The 24,781-nt window shown below is 48.0% G+C and overlaps 1 protein-coding gene across 4 annotated transcripts; it reads right to left on the bottom strand.

Moving 5' to 3' along the window:
• Positions 1–1,669: 1,669 nt before the first annotated feature.
• On the bottom strand, positions 1,670–20,622 carry HERPUD1 (homocysteine inducible ER protein with ubiquitin like domain 1). 4 transcript variants are annotated; one of them, XM_070760763.1, is made up of 8 exons: positions 20,343–20,622; positions 12,570–12,647; positions 12,399–12,476; positions 8,736–8,860; positions 7,219–7,338; positions 5,967–6,302; positions 4,146–4,251; positions 1,670–3,576 (listed from the first exon to the last, which is right to left on the bottom strand). In XM_070760763.1, exons 1-8 carry the CDS (start codon positions 20,487–20,489, stop codon positions 3,415–3,417), a joined length of 1,152 nt encoding a protein of 383 aa, XP_070616864.1. In that variant the 5' UTR covers positions 20,490–20,622; the 3' UTR covers positions 1,670–3,414. The 4 variants fall into 4 exon arrangements, with proteins under 4 accessions (XP_070616864.1, XP_070616865.1, XP_070616866.1 ...); XM_070760764.1 differs by having other exon boundaries at positions 12,399–12,473; positions 20,343–20,620; XM_070760765.1 differs by having other exon boundaries at positions 1,670–3,573; positions 20,343–20,595.
• Between the last annotated feature and the right edge of the window lie 4,159 nt (positions 20,623–24,781).

Genomic DNA, 24,781 nt, shown 5'->3' on the forward strand with positions numbered 1-24,781 from the left:
TCTTTCTTATTGGGAAGGTTCCATGCATTACCTGTAAAATATACAAGGCCATCCTATGCCCACCTACCTGGGCAGAGGTATGCCACATTGGCACAATCTCAATGGGCAACGTGACAGGTTTGTGGGTGGGGGAAAGGCATGTGAACTTTCAACTGGGTGGGAAATTCAGATTCAGGTTTCCCAGTGTAGGTCCCAAGATGGCTCCAGCAATAAATTGGAGCTTTGCGCAGTAATTAATTTATTAGATTTGTATGCTGCCCCTCTAAATGGACTCGGAGTACTAATAGTACTTTGACTTGGATTCTGATTTATCTTGGATACTATGAATAGTCAAAATAATACCCAAGAGGATAAGGCCCAGGCTCCTAGGCCCAGGAGCGTCTGAAGCTCAAAGACAATCTGGACAAATCCAAAGTTTGTGCCAGAGTACAGACGGGGCCAAGCCTCCCTAATTAAACAACCCAGGCACCCTGGTTAAGAGGCCTAGCAAGGGAGTAATAGCCTGAGTCTCACAGCCTACTCCAGGCCAGGCAGTGGACTTTATGACACCAAGCGGCTTGCGAGTCTACGGAGAGGGGCGGCATACAAATCTAATAAATAAATAAATAAATAAATAAGCTGCAAGTGCCGGTATTACTGGGTGCTGAGGGCCTTCATGCCAAGAAAAACACTCCAATTTTTTGAATGGAGGAATGACTAAAGTCCAGGAGACGAACAAGAGAGCTTGTTATATATGTCCCATTCCGCTGGAGGAAGGAAAGACCACAAAGGAAAGGCCAGACCTCCCAGCCAAGTAGATTTACTTATAAATGCAATCCGGCAGTGGCGCGAGCAAGGTGATTGCGCAATTCACGACTTTAGCCACGTTGCAGCTTCTCCTTTTGGCGCTGAGCCCAGTAGAGTTGCCGCAAAGTCTAAGGCTTTGAGGAGAAAATGATAATAAACTACATTACTTATCTTGTTTTATTGCAGAGAGAGAGAGAAGGGAAGGTGTTTTCAGAGGAGCTGAGCCACCATGCGTCCTGCCGGCATGAGCGAGCGAATTCTGGGGAAGGGGCGGATCCAGCAATCTTTTTAAAGACAAGGCTCGGCCCTATGTGGATTGGACAGCGAGCAACCCACGTGACTGCTGGACCCGCTCTTTCAGTACGGAGAGCTTTGTTTTCTAAGACTGCCTATGACGGGGCGTGGGTGGGTGTCTCTTGATTACAATGACGTTGTGCATCGAGAGTTTGTTTGACTTTGAGGAGGGCATGGCCAGCTCGTCACTCGTGTTGGGGCACTGTGTGGTGGGCCAAATGCTCTTCCAGCAAAAATGGACTCCCAGGCTCCGTTTTGGCTGCAACAGCCACCTGTAACCTTCTGCCGGTGAAAACAGAGCTTGGGAGTTTTACCTGCAACCCTTGCGAGCTGTTTTCCGCTGCAACCCAATGCCAGCAAAAGCTGAGCTCGGGAGCTCCATTTTCGCTAGCAGAGGCACTGCAAGCCGGTCCACTGTTTCCAGGGTGGCCTGGTGGGCCAGATCCCCGCCCCCAAGGCCTTGAGTTTGACACCCCTGACTTGTGTAAGATTAGAGGGGATGCTGATACTGCTTCCTGACATGACACTTTCCACTTTTGTCTGAAATTTTAAAACTTTGAGTCTTATCAATGCAATAACTCTCAAACGCTTGCAAACAATCTTGGTTTAATAAAATTAAGCTGCAATATATTAAACTTTGTTTAATAATATACAAGGAGAAAAAAATAGTTCAGCCATCACGTGACTGTCCTTGTGAAACTTAAGAATAAAGTATCCAGGTAACAATCCACAATAGCGAAAACACGCCATTTCAGCATCATCCTGAAATCCAAACACAGAAACGGGAAAATGTTTTTATATGCAAAATAAACCCCGAGTGAGAAAGAATAACTGGAAAAATAATAGAATTCTAAGGGAGTTCCTTAGGTGGTGGTGGTAGAAGAAGTAATGTGAGCATTCTTAAGCAAACCAATTAGTCAGAACCCCAAAGAATGAATCTTCTTTTGCTTGTACTAAAATATCCAAGTTAAAAGCAGATGTTATAGAATATTTTCCCCTTTCTAGGAGACTCTGGGCATCTAGAAGCGAGGGGCAGCCATCACAATCATAATTAATTTGTGCCAGTCACAAGTGATAGAGGTCATATCATCACAGCAATTGTATAATGGCAACTCCCATTATAATTCTGATATTATACTGCCGCTCCCAACATGGCTGGGAGAGGCCCACACAACCTTTTGGTCAAAAGATGCTAGAAATCTTACAGTCCGAGTTCAAAACTTGTGTTTGCAAAATGAGCAGTTGTAGTGATTTGGGGCAATCCTCTTACTCTGACCCATCTCTGGGGATCTAGACTGTCGCACCTCAGGAGCAAAAAGTACCTACCACTCAATTTCAGATTCAGGCCAATGTTTTGGTTTTTTTTAAAAAACATTGTATTCCAAAAAAAACATTGTATTCCAAAAAGCACAATTCACTCATTCACAATATTTATGGCTAATCTTGCAGAAAATCGGCCTGAAAATCAGCATGATGGGAAGGGAGGGAAGGAAAGGAGACAAGGGGAGAGGAAGGAAGCAGATATAAAGCGAGGTAACGATCGATCGTTTCACAAGTCTTTTGCACAAATCCCATTCTTTTAACTTTGAAATGTAATGACAAAAAAGAACTTATAGATTAAGCAGATTACTGCACAAAATAGAAAGCTACTTGAAAAAAGTCATATTTGCAATTTGATCTATCCAAAGACACATGTCCAGATATTATGTTGACTTGCTACACTGACAAAATAGAAAAAACCCTCCTGCTTGACACCTAGGAAAATACTTTCTGCTGCACTATGTAGCATGGCTGGGCAACCAATTCCAACTGCAGACTTTCAACTCCCAGAATTCCTGATCCATTATGCTGGGAGTTGAAAGTCCACAGGTGGCCTAGTGGCCTTGGTTGCCCACCTCTGCTGTGTAGTGTTAATAAGCTCCATTTTTACCTTCTGTCGGAAAGCTATCTACACCTTTTACATGTGCTGTCAGGAAATAAGAACAGCTCTTCTTCATTTTTGGCATTAACTTTCGCCGTGAAGTTTTTTCCCTTAAATACGCTGGTTGCACAAGATTGTGCAACTTAGCGCAGGCAAGTGTGAGGTCCACTCCAACTGGAATCAATCACTGGTCCTGGCACGTGGCCCGCAAAAGACAGCTAAGGTACAAAACTTTGCGCCGCTCTCAACCATGGCTTCGGTGGTCTATTGTTCTGTTCCTTGAAGCTCATTGCATGTGCCCAGCCATGTCTGTCTTTTGCTTCAAAGTCTACATTTGCCCTCTTTGATCCTTGGCCACCTTGGGACATTCAAGCTAGTGTCCAGAGAAGAAAGAGGAAGTTTTATGTGTCCAGTTAATTGGCCACAGCTGGAGGCCCCTCTGGCAGGAGGGAGGCGAAGAAAGCCTTGAAGAAAAGCCAAGCTGTGCTCACGAAGGAAACCGCTGGGGCTGCCTGGTTCTCCCGTGTAGCCTCCAAATTCTCAGCTTCATTTTGTTCTCTTGGGTTTTCCTCCTGCTGGGGGAGGGAGAGAGAATGTAATTACACGGAGATCCTTCCTTCCTAGCAATCTCCAACTATTGGTAGGGTTTAACTAGGCTGACGTTGAACCCTTTTTCTTTTTTAGTTCTTTTGAAGTTGAACATTTCAAATTTAGGCAAAATCCTTGCAAGCACCATGTTTAGCATTAAAATTTAGATTTATATACCACTTCATAGTGCTTTATAGTGGTTTACAGAGAGTAAGCATATTGTCCCCAACAATCTGGGTCCTCATTTTACTGACCTTGGAACGATGGAACAAGGCCTTATTGAATCAGAGCATTTTACTTAGGGAGTAAAAGGCTCTAGTTCAATAGGGGCTTGTTTCCATACTAACTGTGTTTAAGAGTTAGAGTTAGGGTTGTAAAAGTGGAGTGAAACTCAACAACGGTCTTGCTAGCAAGGGACATATTGGAATCAGCTTGGCTGTAAGGCACCCACTACGTTCAGGAAATTTATGATGATCACCACCTCAGTGGTGCAGTGGTTAGAGTGCAGTACTGCAAGCTACTTCTGCTGATCACTGGCTGCCAGCACAAAACTTACTTGTAAATTGTTATTCTGATCTTGATTAACTGCAGCCTGGACAGGAAAGTTGTTCGGGGGCGGATGGGCTGCCCTTCGCCTGAAAGGGAACCAGCCAACCTGGTGCCTAAGAAGAGAAGACATGTGTTAGAAAGACAAAACCCTCGAATGGCAATCCCCTTTTTAAAAATTTGGGCAGCTATCTATTCTCTCTCTGATTTTTGGCCTTCCTTTCGGCTGTTTTTCGCCATCCCCAGGATTCAGGAAAGCCATCTGAAGCCTGGGGGTGGTGAAAAACTGCCCAACAGCCCAACCAGAAGTTTGGCCACTTTTCATCTGCCCGGGCTTCAGATGGCTTTCCTGAATCCTGGGGAGAGCGAAAAACAGCCCAATGGGCCTTCCAGAAGTCCAGAGGCTTCAGTGAGGCCTGTGTGCATGTGTGGGGGGATTGTGCAGGGGGGGCAGCACATATGCAGAGGAGGGAGGCCATTGCATTATGGTCATGGGCACACATGCACATGTCACCTCACACATGTGCACCCTTTTGCCAACTGAACAAAAAAAAAAGATTCACCGTCACTGGTGTAGCTTGTGGAGGGGTTGGACTATATGCCCTACAAGGTCCCTTCCAACTCTAGCTAATCTAATCTAGTCAAATCTCTCAATTTGCTGTTAAATTTCCTTCCAAAATACAGGCAACTCCTTGACCCATGACCACAGCCCAGGCCAAAATTGCCTGGAGCCAGGTTTTGCTCCATTTTATAAAGTTTCCTGCCACAGCTGTTAAGTGAATCAGTGCAGCTGTTTAGCTATTAACACAGCTGTTCAGGGAATCTGGCTATGTTGATTTTGCTTTTATCAGTGGGTCACAAAAGAGGATCCCATGACCCCAGGACACTGAAACTGTCATAGATACATACCAGTCAGTTGCCATGTCTGAATTTTAATTACATAACCATGGGAATGCCTACATTGGCCGTGAAGGAAAATAATGATGAGTTATTCTTTTATAAAAAGTAATTAATGTACTAACATGTACAATAAACATAAGCTATAATAATATTCTTTTCTAAACTAACCCAGGATATATTCAGTAAAACAAGTGAGAATGACTTGAGATCCTTCCTCCTGGAACACACAAAAGGCCAGGCCACTGGAAGGACCCTGGTCAGGCTATAACGCAGCAAGGACTTGACAAGACAGCTAGAACTAGGAAGAGAATGGTCATGCTGACCCTTAAGTATAGAACAGTGTTTCTCAACCTTGGCAGTTTGAAGATGTGTAGACTTCAATTCCCAGAATTCCCCAGCCAGCGTTGCTGCCTGGGGAATTCTGGGAGTTGAAGTCCACACATCTTCAAACTGCCAAGGTTGAGAAACACTGGTATAGAACAACACAGAAAATGACTTAGCAAAATAAATGGGTGTGGGGAGGGCTTCTTAGCCTGGGTGTGTTTTGTGTAGAAGCTTATAAGAGGGTTCTTTTGCTCTCCTTCCTCTCAATCCAACTTTGCAAACGCTTTCCCCCCCCTCTAAGCAAACCTTTGAATTGTGAACCACATGAGTCACTTTTTCAGGACTGTTGCAACTTTGAACAGTCACTAAATGGAAAGTTGAGCACTGGCTGCATGTGCCAATTGCTCCCAAGTGTCCAGATGGTGATCCCGTGCCCAGGGGGAATACTGCAGGGGTCGTCAAGTGTGAAAAACAGTCATGCCGCTTTTTTTCAATGCCACTGCAACTTTAAACAGTCGCTAAATAAATGATAAAGGACTCCCTGGACGAGATTCAGGAGGTGGTGTGCAGTAACCAACCCCCTGCCCAGTCCCCCAAGCCGACTCACAGGTACATGAGGAGGGTGCCGGCCATCACCAAGAGGAACCTGCTCATGCTGGAGTAGAAATAAACAATGTTGACGAAGACGTAGAAGAGGGTTGCTGAATAGAGCCAGTCCAGCCAATCGCGGTTGACTTCTTCATCTTCCTCCATGAGGGGTCCTCCCTGGGCATTCATGCGCAGGTTTGCGTTCACTCCAGGGTTGGCTTGAGGGGGAGCATCTACAGGGGGGGGTTCGGCAGGAAAGGGACCGGGGAGAGGAGCTGGAGGGTTCACGGGAGCCACGGAGATCTCCTGGGAACTTCGTGCAGAGGACAAGTCACCCGAACGAGCGTTGGCGATGCTGGAGGAGGGGGGGGAGGAAAGGGATATGAAACATTCCTCTGGTGCTTAAAAAAAATCAGGACTACGAAGTACTGATAGCAGTAGGGCAGCAGCTGGTGAAACCCAGATGTATTCTAAATCAGGGGTCTCCAGCCTTTAAGAGCCGAGGTGGCGCAGTGGGTAGAGTGCAGTACTGCAGGCCAGTAAAGCTGATTGCTAGATCTGCAGGTCAGCGGTTCAAATCCCATCACCGGCTCAAGGTTGACTCAGCCTTCCATTCTTCCGAGGTGGGTAAAATGAGGACCTGGATTATGGGGGCAATAGGCTAGCTCTGTTTAAAAGTGCTATTGCTAACATGTTGTAAGCCGCCCTGAGTCTAAGGTGGAGGGCGGCATTTAAAAAAAATCAAATAAACAAACAAACAAGCAAGCAAGCCTTGGTGACTTCAATTCCCAGAATTCCTCAGCCTTGCTAATCTAGTCAAATCTCTCAATTTGCTGGTAAATTTTGAAGTTATTATTTCTTTTTCACCTTTTATTTCCGTCTAGTTTCCCTATTTAACTTTTGTAATTTTTGTATGCTATATTATTTATTTGTAAACTAATAATTTGACATGGTAGAGAAACACTGGCATCTTTGGAAGATTATTTTGAAAATTTTGAAAAATTCTGCATGACTCCAGTTGTGACTAAAAGATGTTGGGTCCAAATGACTTGCACAAGAAGAATTTTTTTACCACCCGGACCAATCTATGAAGTCTGAACTTTTTATTACTTTATTACTTACTGGATTGTTGTAAAGCCAGTGCAGGCATTCTCAAAAATATCTGTACTGACACCTTCATATTACTGGAAGATTATTTTGAAAAACATGCTGTGATTTTCATGGGCTGAGCGTGTGACTTCAAATGTAGAAAAATTCAAGACGAAACTTACTATTGCATGTAGTATTGCCTGGCGTACAGCTGATGGAACCAGAGCTGCAGCATGTGATATGTGGTGTAGGAGGAATAACTGGAGCTCATCGCTTGAAAAGGATGCGGAGTCACTGGAGATCTGGTGGAGAAGGCACAGACAGAAGGCCGCCATTACAGAGAGAGAGTATAATTGAATAGAGCCATGCTTACAAGTGTTTTTGTGGTGGTAGTTGTTAAGCCAGCACATCATTTGAGATAGGTTGTTTTTCTTGCGAGAAATCTGAACCACAGGCAGTCCTTGACTTCAACAGTTCATTTAGTGACTGGTTCAAAGTTATGGCACTGAAAAGCTGAGTTACGACCATTTTCCACTTTGCAGCATTCCCAGAGTCATGAGATCAAAAACGGATCATACCCCTTTTGGGGAGGGAAGGGTCTGTTGCAGTTGCTAAGCAATCAGTTGTAAGTCAGGACCACTTGTATTTTCCTCCCTCCTTTAAAGACCTTTAGCAGGGTGCGGGTTTTTTGGTAAAGTAATGCAAAGCTTTCAAGTTGCCATAAGCAGGAGGGGGTAGAGTTGACGGGAGTGGCTGATTGTACTAACTAAAACTATACCCCACAAATACTGTATTTCTTTTACTGATTGGGTCCTGGGTTATCGGGAGTCAGCTGGAGGAGTGTGGGGGTGCACAGCCTGCCAATGGAGAATGTGATTGATGACCTGTCCAGTGAGGAGGGGGGAAACAGGGTCATGAGGGCACACAGCCTCCATGGCCTCAGTTCTGACTGACTGATTAGTTGAATTCAATTTCCACAGATTGTGGAAAACGAAACACAGTTGAGGCAAACGCACACATCCCAGAAGTAACCAGAAAGCTTCTGTACTGAGGCCAGGAATCTGTGTGGCTCTGCCTATAAAATTATCAAGCCTGGAATTCAAACCACATACTGCAAGTTGAATCTTGGCAACTGGACCCATTTCAAAAAAGAAAAGAAGTTCAGTTGCTATGACTCAAACTTCTATACAATTCTACCTGGATGCTGCACGAATCCCAGCGACCAGTTAGGTCCCACAGAGTGGCTCTTCTCCAGTCCCGTCAACTAAACAATGTCACGTGGCGGGACCCAGGGGAAGAGCCTTCTCTGTGGCGGCCCCGGGCCTCTGGAACCAACTCCCCCCAGAGATTAGAATTGCCCCCACACTCCTTGCCTTTCGTAAGCTGCTTAAAACCCACCTCTGCCGCCAGGCATGGGGGAATTGAGATACTTTCCCCTAGGCCTTTACAATTTTATGCATGGTATGTCTGTATGTATGTTTGGTTTTTATAATAATGGGTTTTTAACTGTTTTTAGTATTGGATTATTATTATTATTATTATATGTTGTTTTATTATTGCTGTTAGCCGCCCCAAGTCTCCGGAGAGGGGCGGCATACAAATCCAATAAACAATTAAAATAAATAAATGCTGGAGAAACTTCATCATCAAGGCACAGGTGTTTTTGTCCCAAATAAGAACTTGGGACCCTTAAACATACCTTGTTTCAGCTTCCTCTGTGGTCACGGGTGGGTCTGGAGCAGCTTGTCCTTGGCTGGGAGCTGACCTTGGAAGATCGGAAGGATTTTGGCCCAATGCTGTGGACTGCTCCTTGGCTTCAGCCTCCTAAGCCAACAAAAAAATTACCGATGCATTTAAAAGTCTGTTCCCAGTATTCAGCTCCATTTCAGACTCTCCGCCCTCTAAAGTAAGGGTGCCAAACTCAAGGCCCAGGTCCAGATCTGGCCCGTGGGGCTGCCCTAAAAATAGCGAAGGCTGATGCCTCTGCCAGTGAAAACGCAGCCCAGCCAAGCTCAGTTTGTGCCAGCAGGAGGTTGCAGGAGGCCGTCACAGCCAAAAATGGAGCTTGGGAGCCCGTTTCCTCTGTTGGGAGAGCTTGGGCCACAGGTGCCCCTGGAATGAGTGACATTGAGCTGGCCACACCCACTCTGACCCCCAAGGTCAAATACAACCACAATTGCGGCTCTCAATGAAATTGAATTTGACACCTCTATACTAAAGCAAATGCTTCTATTTTATTTAGAAAATCTGTATTGCCGCCCAGCGTTCCCTGTAAGCTGCGCCCGTGCACACACGCGCGTCTCAAAATACCCCCCGCGCGCACCCTTTTCCACGGGCGCGCGCTCCCCATCCCCCTGCCAGCCCGCGGGGGGGGGTGCGGGGAGGCGCCGGCAGAAGAAAGAAAGGTAGCCCCTGCCTCCCCACGGTGCCTCCGGCCCCCTCGCGCGCCTGGCCTCTTGGCACTGCCCGCGTCCGCCCGATCCGCCCCCTCTCCTCCTCCTCCTGCCTTGGGGTGAGACTTCTCCCGCGGCCTTTGCGCTCCCAGCCAGGGGGCTGCGAGAGAGGGTTTTCTCTGCGCGCTTTGGGAATGCCCGCCCCGCCCCTCTCGTAGCCCCTTCGCTGGGAGTGCTTTCGTCCCGGACTTTCAGCAAGGGGGCTGCAGTAAAGGCAGGGCAGGCGGAGAAAGCGCTCTCGCAGCCCCCTCGCTAACAGAGAGAGGGGGGGGAGAGAGAAAGTAAGTGAGAAAGAGAGAGAGAAAGGGGGGGAGAGAGAGATAGCAAGAGAAAGAAAGCAAAAGAGATAGAAAGAGTGAAAGAGAAAGCAATAGAGAGAGAAAGAAAACAAGAGAGAGAGAGAGAGAGCAAGAGGGGGAGAGAGAAAGTGAGAGAAATGACTCTTGATTTAAAGCGTTTCCCAACCGGTGTGCCAAGCACCTAGGGAAGCTCCAGCTGGGCGGGGCGCTGCCGGTGCCGACCTGGAGCTCCCGCTCGCAGCTGTCCCCCAGCTCCTGCTCGATGCCGCGGTTTTTGGCGCTCTCCTGCTGGGCCCCAAAGAAGGAAGGCAGGAAGAAGGAGAGCTTCATTCTTCACGCCTTTTTCCCGCCTTCCTTCTTTGGGGCCCAGCAGGAGAGCGCCAGAAACCGCGGCATCAGGCAGAGCCGGGGGACAGCTGCGAGTGGGAGCCCCAGGACGGAGGCACCGGCAGCGCCCCGCCCAGCTGGAGCTTCCCTGGCGTCGGCGGCAAGTGTCCTTTGTGGCCCGGCGGGAGGGCACTGGCGATGGGAGCGGGGTGGTGGTGGCTGCAGCGGCCGCAGGCAGTTGCGGGGAGATGGCGGCGGCGAGAGGGAGCTCCAGGCGGCGGCGAGAGGGAGCTCTCTCTCTCTCTCAGCTGACTGCAAGCGGGAGCCCTGACGGTGGAGGTTGGAAGTGCTGCTGGACGTCGTACATGCTGGCGCTGCGGGCCTGGCATATACGGTGTCCAGCAGCACGTCCAGCTGCCGCCGTCAGGGCTCCCGCTTGCAGTCAGCTGAGAGAGAGAGAAAGAAAGAGACATATAAGAGAGGCAGAGAGAGAGAGAAAGAGACATAGCAAGAGAGGCAGAGAAAGAGAGACAGAGCGAGAAAGAGAGGCAGCAAGAGTGGCAGAGAAAGAGAGAGAAAGAGAGAGAGAGAGACATAGCAAGGGAGGCAGAGAGAAAGAAAAAGAGACATATAGCAAGAGAAAAAGAGAGACTTAGCAAGAGAGGCAGAGAGAGAGAAAGAGAGAGAGATAGCAAGAGAGGCAAAGAGAAAGAAAGAGACATATAGCAAGAGACAGTGAAAGAGAGAGAGCAAGAAAGAGATAGCAAGAGAGAGAGAGCAAGGGAGAGAGAAAGACATAGAGGAAGGGAAGGAGGGAGAGAGAAAGAGAGAAAAAAGAGAGGAAGTAAGAAAGAAAGAGGGATGGAGAGAAAGAAGGAAGGAAAAGAGAGAAAGAGGGAGAAATAGAGCGAAAGGGAGGAAGAGAGAGGGGTTTTTTGTCCAAACTTTTCTTTAGCGCCCCCCCCCCCCCCTTTCAATGTTCCCCAGGATTTTGAAAATATGAATAATGTGCCGTGGCTCAAAAAAGGTTGGGAAACACTGATTTAAAGCATATGGTAAAAAGCACCCAAATAATAACAGAGGAAAAAACCCCCAGCCGTTTGTGTTTGTGTGAACTCTTGAACCATTTCCAATAGCTCACCTGTTATTGGAAATGGTTCAAGAGTTCACACACACACACACACACACAAACACACACACAAGGGGGGAGGAAACAGGGATGAAAAAAGAGAAGATAGTAATAATAGTAATAGATTTTGGTTTTGTTTTATTATTAATTTCTTTTAATAAAAAAGAAGGGCATTTTTTTCTTATTTGTTTATTTATTTATTTATTTTTCTATGCCGCCCAGTCCCAGACAGATAAGAATATAAAAACACCATATAAAATAGTCACCCATACCCGGCCTCAATACACATTCATGCTAGCCATTTAATGGGCTCCAGTCCAATCTGTGTTCCCCATTTTGTTGGGAAATCAAAGGCAATGAAGAAAGGATAACTCAAGTTGTTGAAAAACTCAGCTGGCTTTGCTGGCAGGCCTCGGGCCATTGAGCTGCATTATCAAGCTCTGGCCAAGTAGAATGAATGTTTCTTTTATATTCTGGGTTTTTGCTGTTTTGTTTTAAACTGTAGTACACTGCCCAGAGTCCGTAAGGAGTTATATACCTATAAATATCGTTACCCTCTTCCTTCTTGAGATCATGAAGTTTGGGCTTCCCAAATGTCTCCATTCAACCTACAGAATCATGGCTGGCTTCACTCGTTCTGCTAAGCCAAACAAAACCAGGAAGCCATGTTTTTCAGAGGCTGCATAACTGTGATCAACCAACCAGAATTGGAACTACGCCTGTCTTCCAGTGAGCTCAGTCCCTGTGTCAGTTGGCTACTTTCTGACATCCTAGAACATTTATTTCTTAAAGCATGGCAACTTTTAAAATGTGTGGCCCTCAACTCCCAGAATTCCCCAGCCAGACATGCCTGGCTGGAAAATTCTAGGAGTTGAGGTTCACACAACTCAAAGTTGTCATGCTTAAAAAACCTGTCTTAGAATTACAATGACCTTCTGCAGACCCAAATCCCCAAAAACCCAACGATCCCTTCAAGATGGTTCACCTGGAAGATCTTAAATCCAGCTATTATCTGTACTTGTTGGACATTTGTCCCCACCCCAAAATCCCTATAACAGATTGGTACAATATTAAAAATCTTGGCCAGATCATAAAATATCTGATTCCCCAAAGTTGGTGATAAGCTAACATCTCAAATGGCTGCTTTTCAATACCTTCATGTCAGTTCCTGGCATCTTTGGCATATTCTTAAAAGAGTTGCACACCAAATGAAGAGCATGAACAGTGTCCTGCTGAAAGAGAAAGCATGAATTAAACTTTCCACATTTTCTTGATGCTCTATTGATTGCTGAAGGCAAAAGGCTAGCAGGGCATATGCCACGTACCTTGGTGAGGACCTCTTGCAGAAGAAGATGGTCGGGCAACAACTTTCCAGAGTAGATCAACCTCTGAGCCTCTTCAGGCTTTGAAGAGAAGGGGAAAAACAGTTTAAAAAACTTTCCAGAAAGAATCCTCATTCTTATAAATGTGCATTTTTTGTTGTAAATTATAAGCAGCTGATCTTTGGATAACCAGCTGAGGGATGACCTTTAGGTCACTCCTCAAGAGGAAAATATTTCCCCCTTGAATGTGACTACTGCCAGATTCCAGTTGTTTCCTGCGGCTGAACTGCACAGGGAGATTTTGTCTTTCATCAATAGGCTGAAGAGAAGCTAAATCACTGGAACAAAGGCCAATTGCACAAGAGAGTTTGCAGGAGAAGCTGGCTGCATGCAATGAACCCACAGTAGAATGACATACAACAGTTCACAGTGACAGGAAAAAAATGACAATTTTTCACACTGGACTGTTGCAGCATCACCACTGTCGGATGCTCAACTGATGGGGAAGCCAGATTCACTTAACCATTGTGTTACTAACTGCAGCCATCCACTTAATTGTGGCACAAAAGGACATGAAATGAGGCAACATTCATTTTAACTGCCTCACTTAGCAACATAAATTGTTGCTAAGTGAGGTAAACCAAGGACTATCAAGGTAACCAAGCTAAGGTAAGCCAAGGACTACTTGTATAACATTTCCTTTATTTTTCTAAATAAAAGTACTAAAATATTGTCTCAGGGCAACATTATGACCACTTCTAAACCCAGCTAAGGTTGTACATCTTGAGGGGAAACCAATCTTTTGACATTATTACCAAGCTAGGGCCTAATTAATAATAATAATAATAATAATAATAATAATAATTTATTAGATTTGTATGCCGCCCCTCTCCGAAGACTCGGGGCGGCTCACAACAAGCGATAAAACAATATTGTACAGGCACAAATCTAATATTAAGAAAAAAAACTAAAAACCCTATCAATTTAAAAAACCAAACAGCACATACATACCAAACATAAATTATAATAAGCCTGGGGGAAAGGTGTCTCAAATCCCCCATGCCTGGCGGTATAGATGGGTCTTAAGTAGTTTACGGAAGACAAGGAGGGTGGGAGCAGTTCTAATCTCCGGGGGGAGTTGATTCCAGAGGGCCGGGGCCACCACAGAGAAGGCTCTTCCCCTGGGGCCCGCCAGACGACATTGTTTAGTCGACGGGACCCGGAGAAGGCCAACTCTGTGGGACCTTATCGGCCACTGGGATTCGTGCAGTAGTAGGCGGTTCCGGAGGTATTCTGGTCCAATGCCATGTAGGGCTCTAAAGGTCATGACCAACACTTTGAATTGTGACCGGAAACTGATCGGCAGCCAATGCAGGCCACGGAGTGTTGTAGAAACGTGGGCGAATCTGGGAAGCCCCACGATGGCTCTCGCGGCTGTGTTCTGCACGATCTGAAGTTTCCGAACACTTTTCAGAGGTAGCCCCATGTAGAGAGCGTTGCAGTAATCGAACCTCGAGGTGATAAGGGCATGAGTGACTGTGAGCAATGACTCCCTGTCCAAATAGGGCCGCAACTGGTGCACCAGGCGAACCTGGGCAAATGACCTCCTCGCCACAGCCGAAAGATGATGTTCCAATGTCAGCTGTGGGTCGAGGAGGACGCCCAAGTTGCGCACCCTCTCTGAGGGGGTCAGTAGTTCCCCCCCCCAGGGTAATGGACGGACAGATGGAATTGTCCTTGGGAGGCAACACCCACAGCCACTCCGTCTTCACACCCATCCAGTCCCCAACAGCCTCCAGGCACCGGCACATCACTTCCACTGCTTCGCTGACTGGACATGGGGTGGAGATGTACAACTGGGTATCATCCGCATATTGATGATGCCTCACCCCATACCCTTGGATGATCTCACCCAGTGGTTTCATGTAGATATTAAATAGCAGGGGGGAGAGGACCGACCCCTGAGGTACCCCATAAGGGAGAAACCTAGAGGTCGACCTCTGACCCCCCACTAACACCGACTGCGACCGACCGGAGAGGTAGGAGGAGAACCACTGGAGAACAGTGCCTCCCACTCCCAACCCCTCCAGTCGGCGCAGAAGGATACCATGGTCGATGGTATCGAAAGCCGCTGAGAGGTCAAGAAGCACCAGGACAGAGGACAAGTCCCTGTCCCGGGCCCGCCAGAGATCATCCATCAACGCGACCAAAGCAGTTTTCGTGCTGTAACCGGGCCTGAAACCCGACTGTTGAGGCCCTAGATAATCGGCTTCTTCCAAGGACCGCTGGAGTTGGAGCGCCACCACCTTCTCAACAACCTTCCCCATAAAGGGAAGGTTGGAGACTGGACGGTAGTTATTAAGCACGGCTGGGTCCAGGGAAGGCTTCTTGAGGAGGGGGCGCACAAGTGCCTCCTTATAAGGAGCCGGGAAGGACCCCCTCCCCAAGGAGGCGGTGACAATCTCCTGGACCCAGCTCCGTGTCACCTCTCGACTGGCCGAAACCAACCAAGAGGGACACAGATCCAGTAAGCAGGTGGCAGAACTCACAGCTCCAATGGCCTTGTCCACTTCATCAGGTGTCACCAAGTCAAACTCCTCCCAGACAGATGGACAAAGACGTTTAGCCCCAGTCACCTCGACTGACTCATTGTCAGCCGATACTGCTATGCAATTGGAGTCGAGTTCCGCTCGGATCCGAGCAACTTTATCAGCGAAAAACGAGTTAAATTCCTCAGCACTGCCCTGCAAGGGTTCCCCAACTCCCCCCTGATTTAGAAGGGAGCGGGTCACCCTAAACAGGGCAGCCGGGCGGGATTCCGCTGATGCAATCAAGGCGGCATGGTACGCGCATCTTGCCGCCTTGAGCGCCACTTTGTAAGTCTTAATAAAAGCTCTTACAAGTGTTCGGTCGGATTCGGACTTACTCTTCCTCCATCGCTTCTCTAGACGTCTCTTCTGGCGTTTCAACTCCCGGAGCTCCTCGTTGAACCATGGAGCTCTACGGGGTCTAGTGCCACAGAGAGGTCGCAGTGGCGCAATTCGGTCAAGAGCCTCCGCTGCAGCCTTGTTCCAGGCCTCAGCAAGAGACTCTGCCGAGCTGTGGACGAGCGAATCTGGTAAAACCCCAAGCGCCTTCTGAAAGCCCTCAGGATCCATCAGGCGTCTGGGGCGGAACCTCCTAATCGGTTCCGCCTCCCTGCAGGGGAGGATTGGAGCCAGGAAGTTGAGCCGCAGTAGAAAATGGTCTGACCATGACAAAGGCAATGCTTCTAAGCCCCTTAGTCTCAGACCACTATTCAATTGCTCCGAGAGGAATACCATGTCGGGTGTGTGTCCACCCTCGTGAGTCGGACCCTGAACTACTTGAGTCAGGTCCATGGCTGTCATGGTGGCCATGAACTCCTGTGCTAATCCTGAGGAACCGCCGAGCGATGGCAGATTGAAGTCCCCCAGGACAATGAGTCCGGGGAACTCCACCGCCAGCCCGGCCACCTCTTCGAGCAGCGCAGGCAGGGCTGTAGACACGCAGCTTGGAGGCAGGTACGTGAGAAACAAGCCCACCTGAACCCCTAAGTCCAACTTCACAAGGAGTGACTCACAACCCGCGATCTCAGGAGCAACGAGTCTACGCAGGTGGAGGCTCTCCCTGGCTACAATAGCCACTCCTCCCCCCCTTCCCTGGGGTCGAGGCTGGTGCCATATCTGAAACCCAGCTGGACATATTTCCGAGAGAGGCACCCCTCCCTATGGGCCCAGCCAGGTTTCAGTAACACATGCCAGATCGGCCTCCTCATCCAGGATCAGATCCCGGATGAGGAGAGCTTTATTCATGACCGATCTGGCATTGAGTAGCAGCAGCTTGAGCCCAGGGCCCGGATTACACTCGTCACCAGGCCTCCGGTTTGAGCTCACGGGACTGGAACAAGGGATCTCTATTAAGCAGCGATCTCTTTTTCCTCCAGAACGGCTAGCCCCGTGACTCCCGCCATATCTACCTCTCCCCAGCAGGACCGGGATATTCTGGCCCTCTGTCACCCCAGAGAAAGATACCCCCATCTCTCCTGTCTCTCTACCGTCAGGTAGGCTAAATTCTGCATTCATACTGACCCTATTGTTCCCATACATACCGTCCCACTCACCCCACCCGTTCATATTATAAAAATTGCAATTACCATTTACCTCATCCATACCCCACCCATCCTGCAAGTTAGTCCCACCATTCATTCGATTCATTTCATATATACCTTCCATCTGATCCCAAATATCCATCACTAAAATTACCCCCCAATAAATTAGTTAAAAAATGTATAAAAATTAAAAATAGTTAATTAATTAAAAAGGTTAACCAGTCAGTTATAAAATTAATCTGAGACAATTATATAAATAGAATCAATTAATATAAAACCAGTTCTTGAATAAATAGGTAAATTAAAATTCATCAGTCAATCAGCCAATCCAGAACAGGATGATAATAATGTCTTTAGTAAAATCCTTCATTAAGTCTGTTGTAGTTATAGAGCCATCCACCAGGGGCGCAGTTCTTCAATGTAATGCAATAGGGAATACAGGAAATGAGAATGAGAAATGGGAGCAGGGGGAGGAGACAGCAAAGCGACGATACCAACACCCTCAAAGTTCGAGAATTCAGTTTCCACTGTTCACTCTCCCCCAGCTATATCCACTCTGTTCTTTTTAGTCCAATCTCAGCCAATGGCCTCAGCTCCACACGACAGCCCCCAACTCGCCTCAGTCTCCTTCCCTTGAACTCCAACGCCGCTCCCTTCATCCCCCCTCGGCACCAGCGACTCTCACTCACTGGTGCCATACAGGGGATTAAGCTGCCACTCCTTGTCCACCAGATGACATTCCCAACTCCTCCGCTCTTCCCAAACGACCTCCGGCGCCGGCAACCAACCGCACCCTCAGCGCCCTCGGTCTCACAAAACAGGCAGGCACAGGCAGGCACGTCCCAGCCTCGACGGTGGTCTCCGCTCCGTCCACTCGACTCCTCCATCTCTTCTGTCATTCCATCGCTACGGCCCCAGTCACTCTCATTTCCTGGTGCCTCGCGTTTCTTTCCTCTCCGTCTCGGCATCGGGCATCGGGTAGGAGCAGACGCCATCTTCCGCTCCCCAGCTGATCACTCCCAGCAGTTTCTCAAGGCTATTTTGTCCCCAGCGCCACAAACAGACACAGCAGCATTCGGTTTTTTGGGTTCCCAGCACGAAAGGCTGACAAACCAGAAGGAATCAGACAACATCTGATCTGGATTGACTCATTTTTTGATGATTTTTCCGTTGTCTCAGAGGAGCAGCGAATCCTCCATCTTCTCGCCGCTACCCCGGAACCGGAAAAGTTAATTGACAAGGATTTATGTTAATCATTGACATTTTTCAAGGAAAGCTGTGTTATGTAAACTTTGTTCACTAATTGGCACCTAAAAGTAGATTTCTACACTGGTCTTAACCTTTAGATAGTCCCATGGCTTGTCTTTAAGTCAAGTTGACAAGTAGCTCCCTAAATGAGGAGCAATGTGAGGAAGTGGCTGTTCTGCACCTTGTAGAAAAACTCCTTCCTCTGCTCCAAACTGCTCTTAAAAAATCCTTGGATGGAAGACTAAACACAAACTCAAAGCAGAGAGGTCCAATCCTAACACACCATCGTACAATCTTGCTACCTTGCAGGTCAGGGTTCCCAAGAGGCCAACTATGCTAAGCTGGCATGGGAGGCCAAAAGGGATGGGCACCAGTGGCCTTGGGGAGTGGCATTGCTGCCAAATAGCTTTCCAAATTCCAGGAAAGGTCACACGCACCACCCAGGCTTGGGACATCTTGTATTAAAACCACCTCTTGCAGTGCTTTAATGCATGCAATGAAAAGTTTTATCATTTTCAATCCTGTTCCACCAGGCAAGATGTAGGCAATCTTCTTATTTAGCCAAAGCACTTAACCTTGTCAATATCAGGCAAAGGGAAACAAGTTTCCAAAATATAGAAAGACACAAACATTAATTATGAAACTGTACTGAAAGCTCTCTTCTCCTTTTGTGTTAACTTTAAAACAACTTCAAACAAAGAAAATACTGGGAAGTTGGCTCTCAGTTGCATCATCTGCTTTGCAAAGCAAATAGTGCTAAGATAATTTTGTTTTGTAGGAGGAGATACAAGAAAGCAATCATAAACTATTTTTTCCTGCTTTAAGCATTAGCTTTAGAAAGGCAGTCTAAAATTTCTGAATGTTAACAGCAAGCAACAGAAGTTGTTCACAGGAAGTTTTGGAGGGAAAAAAATTGAAATATAGGAGTACCAAGGACAAAATGTTTTTTTCCCATTCAGATGACCTAGTCCCTAAATGTTTTATAATAAATGAACTGATTGCTGATAGGAAAAAGGCATTTCACTTTGGCCTCCTGTTCTGGAAAGCTACAATTATCACAATCAAGACATCTACCAACCACAAGGAAATGGTCCATTAATCAGCTCAGAACTTTCAATAACCAATGAAATGGTCCCTGGAGGTCATCCAGTCCAGCCCCTTGCTCCAGGAGAGACAAATGGCTGCCCAATCTCTCATTAAAAAAACCCTCCAGTAATGGAACATCCACCATTTCTGGAGACAAGCCATTCCAATAACTAATTGTTCCTGAACAAAAGAACCAACCCTGCAAGCAAAATGTCATCATTCCTAAACATTAACAATTTTCTCGAAAATATTGCAGGAAAAGTGGGCCATTGCTTTTCTCCAGAGCCAATCCACACAGCAAGTATTGGGGGGGGGGGGACTTCTACAGCCAAATATAACACAAAAGGGGTTACAAAATAATCAGGATAATTCCTTGCTTATTTCTGAGATATTCTTTTAAAATTATCAAGCAGGATTTGCTCCAAGTCCAGAAGTTGATAAAACCTCCAGAGGTTCAGACCCTGCTTAGCTCTGGGGTGGGATACCACAAGGAAATCCTCCAGAACCACAATCGTTTAAAATAGAATTATTTACTGTCCAAGTGTAATTGCACACACAAGAATCAGGAGGTACAAGACTTAATGAGTGTCATAGGGGTCAAATAAGCAATGAATCAATATTAATAAAAATCTTAAGGATACAAGCAACAAGTTACAGTCATACAATCATAAGTGGGAGGAGATGGGAATGATGAGAAAAAGTAGAAGTGCAGATTTAGTAAATAGATTGAGGGAATTATTTGTTTAGCAGAGTGATGGCGTTTGGAAAAAGCCTCTTCTTGCGTCTAGTTGTCTTGGAGAAATTTAGGAGAAAAGCAACTTCCTAGAGTTGCTACCCAAATTTTCTGGGATAAATCAACACTGCGGGGAAATACTTTTTTTTCTCCCCCAGATGCAACACGATCCTTGCTCGGGGCCAGAGCCAACGCCCTCTGGGCATGCTCAGAAAACCACAATCACGCACAAGATCTCCCTCAAACGCGACCGATGAACCCTTTCGAATTGCCCCCTGCTCAAACAGTGGCCCTCTGCACTTGCACAGAAGCCCCATCCTGCCCGCAGAGAGCAGGCGCAGGTCACGCGGCCCGAAAAGGGGAAGAGAGACCGAGCGGGGAGGAGACTCGAGACTTGTCCCAACCCAGGTCCTCTCTCCCGCAAGCTCAGCCTCCGTCGTCGGGCCCTTCCTTAGAAATCCCCCCCCCGAGGCCCGCTACCCCCAACCAGCAACCCAAGTGGGATAGACTGCGCCCGTCCGAGGAGGCTCCACTCCGGGCGAGGAAGGGGGAGTGCAGAAAAGGGCATGCGCGGCCTCACCGGTTCGTCCGGGTGAAGGTGTCGCAGTTCCGCCTTGAGGCGCCGGACGCTCCAAGAGCGCCGGGCTGAGAGAAGTAGGTCCGGGTGGCGCTGCGCGGGGCTCTTGACAACCAGGCTCACCTCCTCTTCGGCTTGCCCGCTTTCCATCCTCGCCGGCCTCCCCCCCCTCAAAAAACACCCCAACGACCTCACACTTCCCTCACAAGACGACGACAGCACCCACCGAAGTGGCGACGGCTGCTTTTATAGCCTCACGGGCGGCTCGGGCCCCGCCTCCCATATTGTGGCGACGTCGCTGTGGCCGTCGTGGATTGGCCGCCGGAGCGGCCTCGCGCCGTACGTGGACCTGTCATAAGGGGCCGCTGTGCGGGAAGGGATGGAAGGGAAAGCGTGATAGAGCGGGAGGAGGCAGGACGCGACGAAGTCAATCCGGAGGCGGGAGGTTGATCTCGGTTGGTTGCTGGGCACAGCGTCAACTGTTGGGACTGCCACTCCCAGAATTCCTTGCCGCCGGCCTTCCGCATTTCGTCATCGTGTTTACTGTTGTTGTTGCGGCCGCTGCTGCTGCGTTCCCATAAGAAAGAAGGCTGAACTAAAATGAGGTTGCTTGTGAGTTAGCAGCCGTTGCCTCCGAACGAGGCTTGTACCGCGCAATCCCACGAAGGCGGGTTTGCTTCACTTTGCATAGCACGAATGCAGCCTTGGATTTAATAAAATAACAGAGTGGAAATGGACCCTGTAGGTCATCTAGTCCAGAGGTCCCCAACCTTTTTTGCACCAGGGACCGGCTTTAAGCTAGACCAGTTTTCCATGGCCCGGTGGGGGGGGGGGGAGCTAGCTGTCAGCGGCGCCGTAAAAGGGGCGATCAAGAGAGGAATGGGTGAATGAATGGACGGAGGGTGGGAAGGAAGGAAGGAAAGAGGGAAGGGACAGGAACAAAAGAAGGGTGCAAAGGAAGCAAGGAAAGGTGTGAAAGGGGAGAGTAAGAGAGTGAAAGAAGGGAATGAGGGAGGAAAGAAGGGAGGAAGGAAAAGGAAAGCAAGAAATGGAGGGAGGAAAGGAAGGAAAGAAAGGAAGGAAGAAAGAAAGAAAGAAAGAAAGGGGGAAGGGACAGGAACAGAGGAAGGAAGCAAGGAAACTTATGAAAGGGGAGAGTAAGGGAAGAAGGTAGGAAGGAGAAAGAAAAGAAGAAATAGAGGAAGGGAAGGTAAAAGAGAGAAAGAAAAAGAGCAAGAAAGAAAGCAAGAAAGAGAAAGAAAGAAAGGCAACTTCAAAGAAAGGCTCACTGAGCATCTCTCACTCTCTCTCTCTTTCTATCCCTCTTTCTTTCTTTCTCTTCCTTTCTCTCTCTCCTCTTCCTTTATCTCCTCTCTCTCTTTCTCTCCCCCCTCTCTCCCCCTTTCCCTCTCTCCCTCTCTTGCTATCTCCCCCCCTCTCCCTCTCTCTTTCTCCCTCTCCCTCTCTTTCTCTCTCTCCCCCCTCTCTCTTTCTCTCTCTCTCTCCCCCTCTTTCTCTCTCTTCTTCTCACTTTCTCTCTCTTGTTTTCTTTCTGTCTCTTTTGCTTTCTCTCTCTCTCACTCTTTCTTGTTTTCTTTCTCACGCTCTTTCTCTCTCTTGTTCTCTCTCTTGCTATCTCTTTCTCTCCCCCCCTTTCTCAGTCTCTCTTTCTCACTTTCTCTCTATCTTGCTGTCTGTTGCTCTCACTCACTCTCGTTCTCTCTCCGTTCTTCTCAGCGATGACGCGCGCACGCCCTGCCTGCCTCACCTTTGCGAGAGCACTTTCGCCCCGGGCTCTCAGCAAGGGGTTTGCAGGAGAGGCGGGGCCGGCGAAGGTGATATTGAATGTCGGGGGAGAACGGGCGGTTGCACGCGCTCCCTATCCCCCTGCTAGCCCACTCGGAATATTCAAAATAAGAAAAGCCTTCGCCGGCAAAGGTTTTTCTTATTTTGAATATTCCGAGTGGGCTAGCAGGGAGATAGGGAGCGCGTGCAACCGCCCGTTCTCCCCCGACATTCAATATCACCTTCGCCGGCCTCCGCTGAGGAAAGCCTTTGCCGGCATTTCCTCTCGGCGTCAAGGAGGCGCAGCGGCGGGCGGAGAGAGGGAAGGGGGGGCAGCGGCGTCCCTCCTGGCCTTGGCGGGCCGCCCAACCCTCCCCACCTCCTGCAAACGCGGCGGGCGGCGGGGGGAGAGCAAGGAGCCGGTTCCGGCGGGCGCGGGGCTTGGCTGGCTGGCGGGGGGAGCGCCACTGGTGGTGCGGAAAGGCCGAGGGGGCCCTGGCACCGCGGACCGGCTGAAAAGCCCCAACGGCCCGGTCCCGGTCCGCGGACCGGCGGTTGGGGACCTCTGATCTAGTCCAACCCCCCAAACAAGCAGCAGACCCTACAGCCTTTCTGACAGAGGGCAGTCCAATCTCTATGGGAAGCTTCCAGGGATGAAGCTCCCACAACTTCTGAAGACAACTTCTGTTCCTTCAGTTGATTAGATTAGAAACATAGAAGATGGACGGCATAAAAAGACCTCCTGGTCCATCTAGTCTGCCCTTATACTATTTCCTGTATTTTATCTTAGAATAGATATACAGTGGTACCTCAAGTGGTACCTCAAGATACGAACCCCTCGTCTTACGAACAACTCATGATACGAACCCGGGGTTCAGAAAAATTTTGCCTCTTCTTACGAACTTTTTTCGAATTACGAACCCGCGTTCGGAGACTGCTGGGAAGCCGCGCGGCTGTTTTAAAAGGTGACAGCCGGGCGGCGGGGCTTCCCAGAAGCCTCCCGAACGGCGGTTCGTAACTCGAACAAAGTTCGTAAGAAGAGGCAAAAATTTTCTGAACCTCGGGTTCGGTTCGGGAGGTTGCTGGGAAGCCCCCCAGCCCGGCTGTCACCTTTTAAAACAGCCGCGCGGCTTCCCAGCTGTCTCCCGAAGCCGAACGCGGAAGTTCGGCTTTGGCGTTCGGCTTCAGGAGACAGCTGGGAAGCCGCGCGGCTGTTTTAAAAGGTCGCAGCCGGGCGGCGGGGCTTCCCAGCACCCCCCCTGAACCCGGGTTCGGGGGGGTGCTGGGAAGCCCCCCAGGCCGGCTGTCACCTTTTAAAACAACCGCGTGGCTTCCCAGCAGTCGCCGAAAGCCGTTGTTTTGCGGGGGGGGTTTTGGTTGCATGGATTAATTGACTTTACATTGTTTCCTATGGGAAACAATGTTTCGTCTTACGAACCTTTCGTCTTACGAACCTCCTCCTTGCACCAATTAAGTTCGTATCATGAGGTATTACTGTATGTTTATCCCAGGCATGTTTAAATTCTGTGATTGTGGATTGCCCAACCATGTCTGCTGGAAGTTTGTTCCAAGCATCTACTCTTTCAGTCAAATAATATTTTCTCACATTGCTTCTGATCTTTCCCCCAACTGACCTCAGGTTATGTCCCCTTGTTCTTGTCTTCACTCTCCTATTAAAAACACTTCCTCCTGAACCTTATTTAACCCTTTAACATGTTTCGATCATGTCCCCCCTTTCCCTTCTGTCCTCCAGACTATACAGATTGAGTTCATTAAGTCTTTCCTGATACGTTTCCACCATTTTACTAGACCAGTGGTTCTCAACCTGGGGGTCAGGAACTCTTTGGGGGTTGAATGACCATTTCATGGGTCTTGCCTGAGACCCTGGGAAAAGACAAATTTTCCCTGGTATTAGAAACTAAAGCATTCTGGCATCTTGGAACATATTTTTACAATCCGACCAATCAGGCGTTTACAGTGGGGGCATCTCTCTGACCTTCCTGCCAATCAGCTCAAAGCTCTGTTGGGAGAATTGGCACTAGACTTATGGTTGGGGGTCACCACAACACAAGGAACTGTATTAAGAGGTCGCAGCCTTAGAAAGCAAACTAATTTACATCACAAAAAAACCTTACCGAACACTGAAATAAGACTATTCTCTATCAATATCAACGGCCTTAACTCTCCTAGTAAAAGGAAAAAAACATTCTACAAAATTGAACAACAAAAAGCAGATATAATCTGTCTCCAAGAAACGCATGTAAGAAAACAAGACCAACTAATCTTAAACCATCCCAAGCTTGGAGAAATCTTCTCATCCCTTGCCCAAGTCAAGAAAAGAGGAGTAGTACTATACGTTAAACCTACACTCAACCCCAAACTAATTTACACAGATGACAACGGACAGATATTAATAGTACAAATTACATCAGGAACAAAAAAAATACATATAATCGCAATCTATGCTCCCACAATAAATCAATCCACTTTTTATGCAAAACTACATCAAAAAATTACGGAATTAAACTTGACAAATATAATAATAATAGGCGACTTCAATGCAATATTAGACAGGAAAAAGGATCATAAAAGCACTAAACAAATGAAAAAGAGAAAACAACTACCGACAACTTTTGAACATCTTACAACTGAATTAG

Source organism: Erythrolamprus reginae, chromosome 9 (assembly GCF_031021105.1).
Source record: "Erythrolamprus reginae isolate rEryReg1 chromosome 9, rEryReg1.hap1, whole genome shotgun sequence".
NCBI lineage: Eukaryota > Metazoa > Chordata > Lepidosauria > Squamata > Dipsadidae > Erythrolamprus > Erythrolamprus reginae.

Excerpts from the sequence above, each read along its gene's own strand:
- HERPUD1 (XM_070760763.1), bottom strand. The coding sequence starts at position 20,489 with ATGGAAAGCGGGCAAGCCGAAGAGGAGGTGAGCCTGGTTGTCAAGAGC. Across the intron at positions 8,861-12,398 it reads TGCCAGGAACTGACATGAAG|GAGGCTGAAGCCAAGGAGCA; the intron begins GTATTGAAAAGC and ends TTGTTGGCTTAG. Across the intron at positions 3,577-4,145 it reads ATCAGAATAACAATTTACAA|CAGGAGGAAAACCCAAGAGA; the intron begins GTAAGTTTTGTG and ends TCCCTCCCCCAG.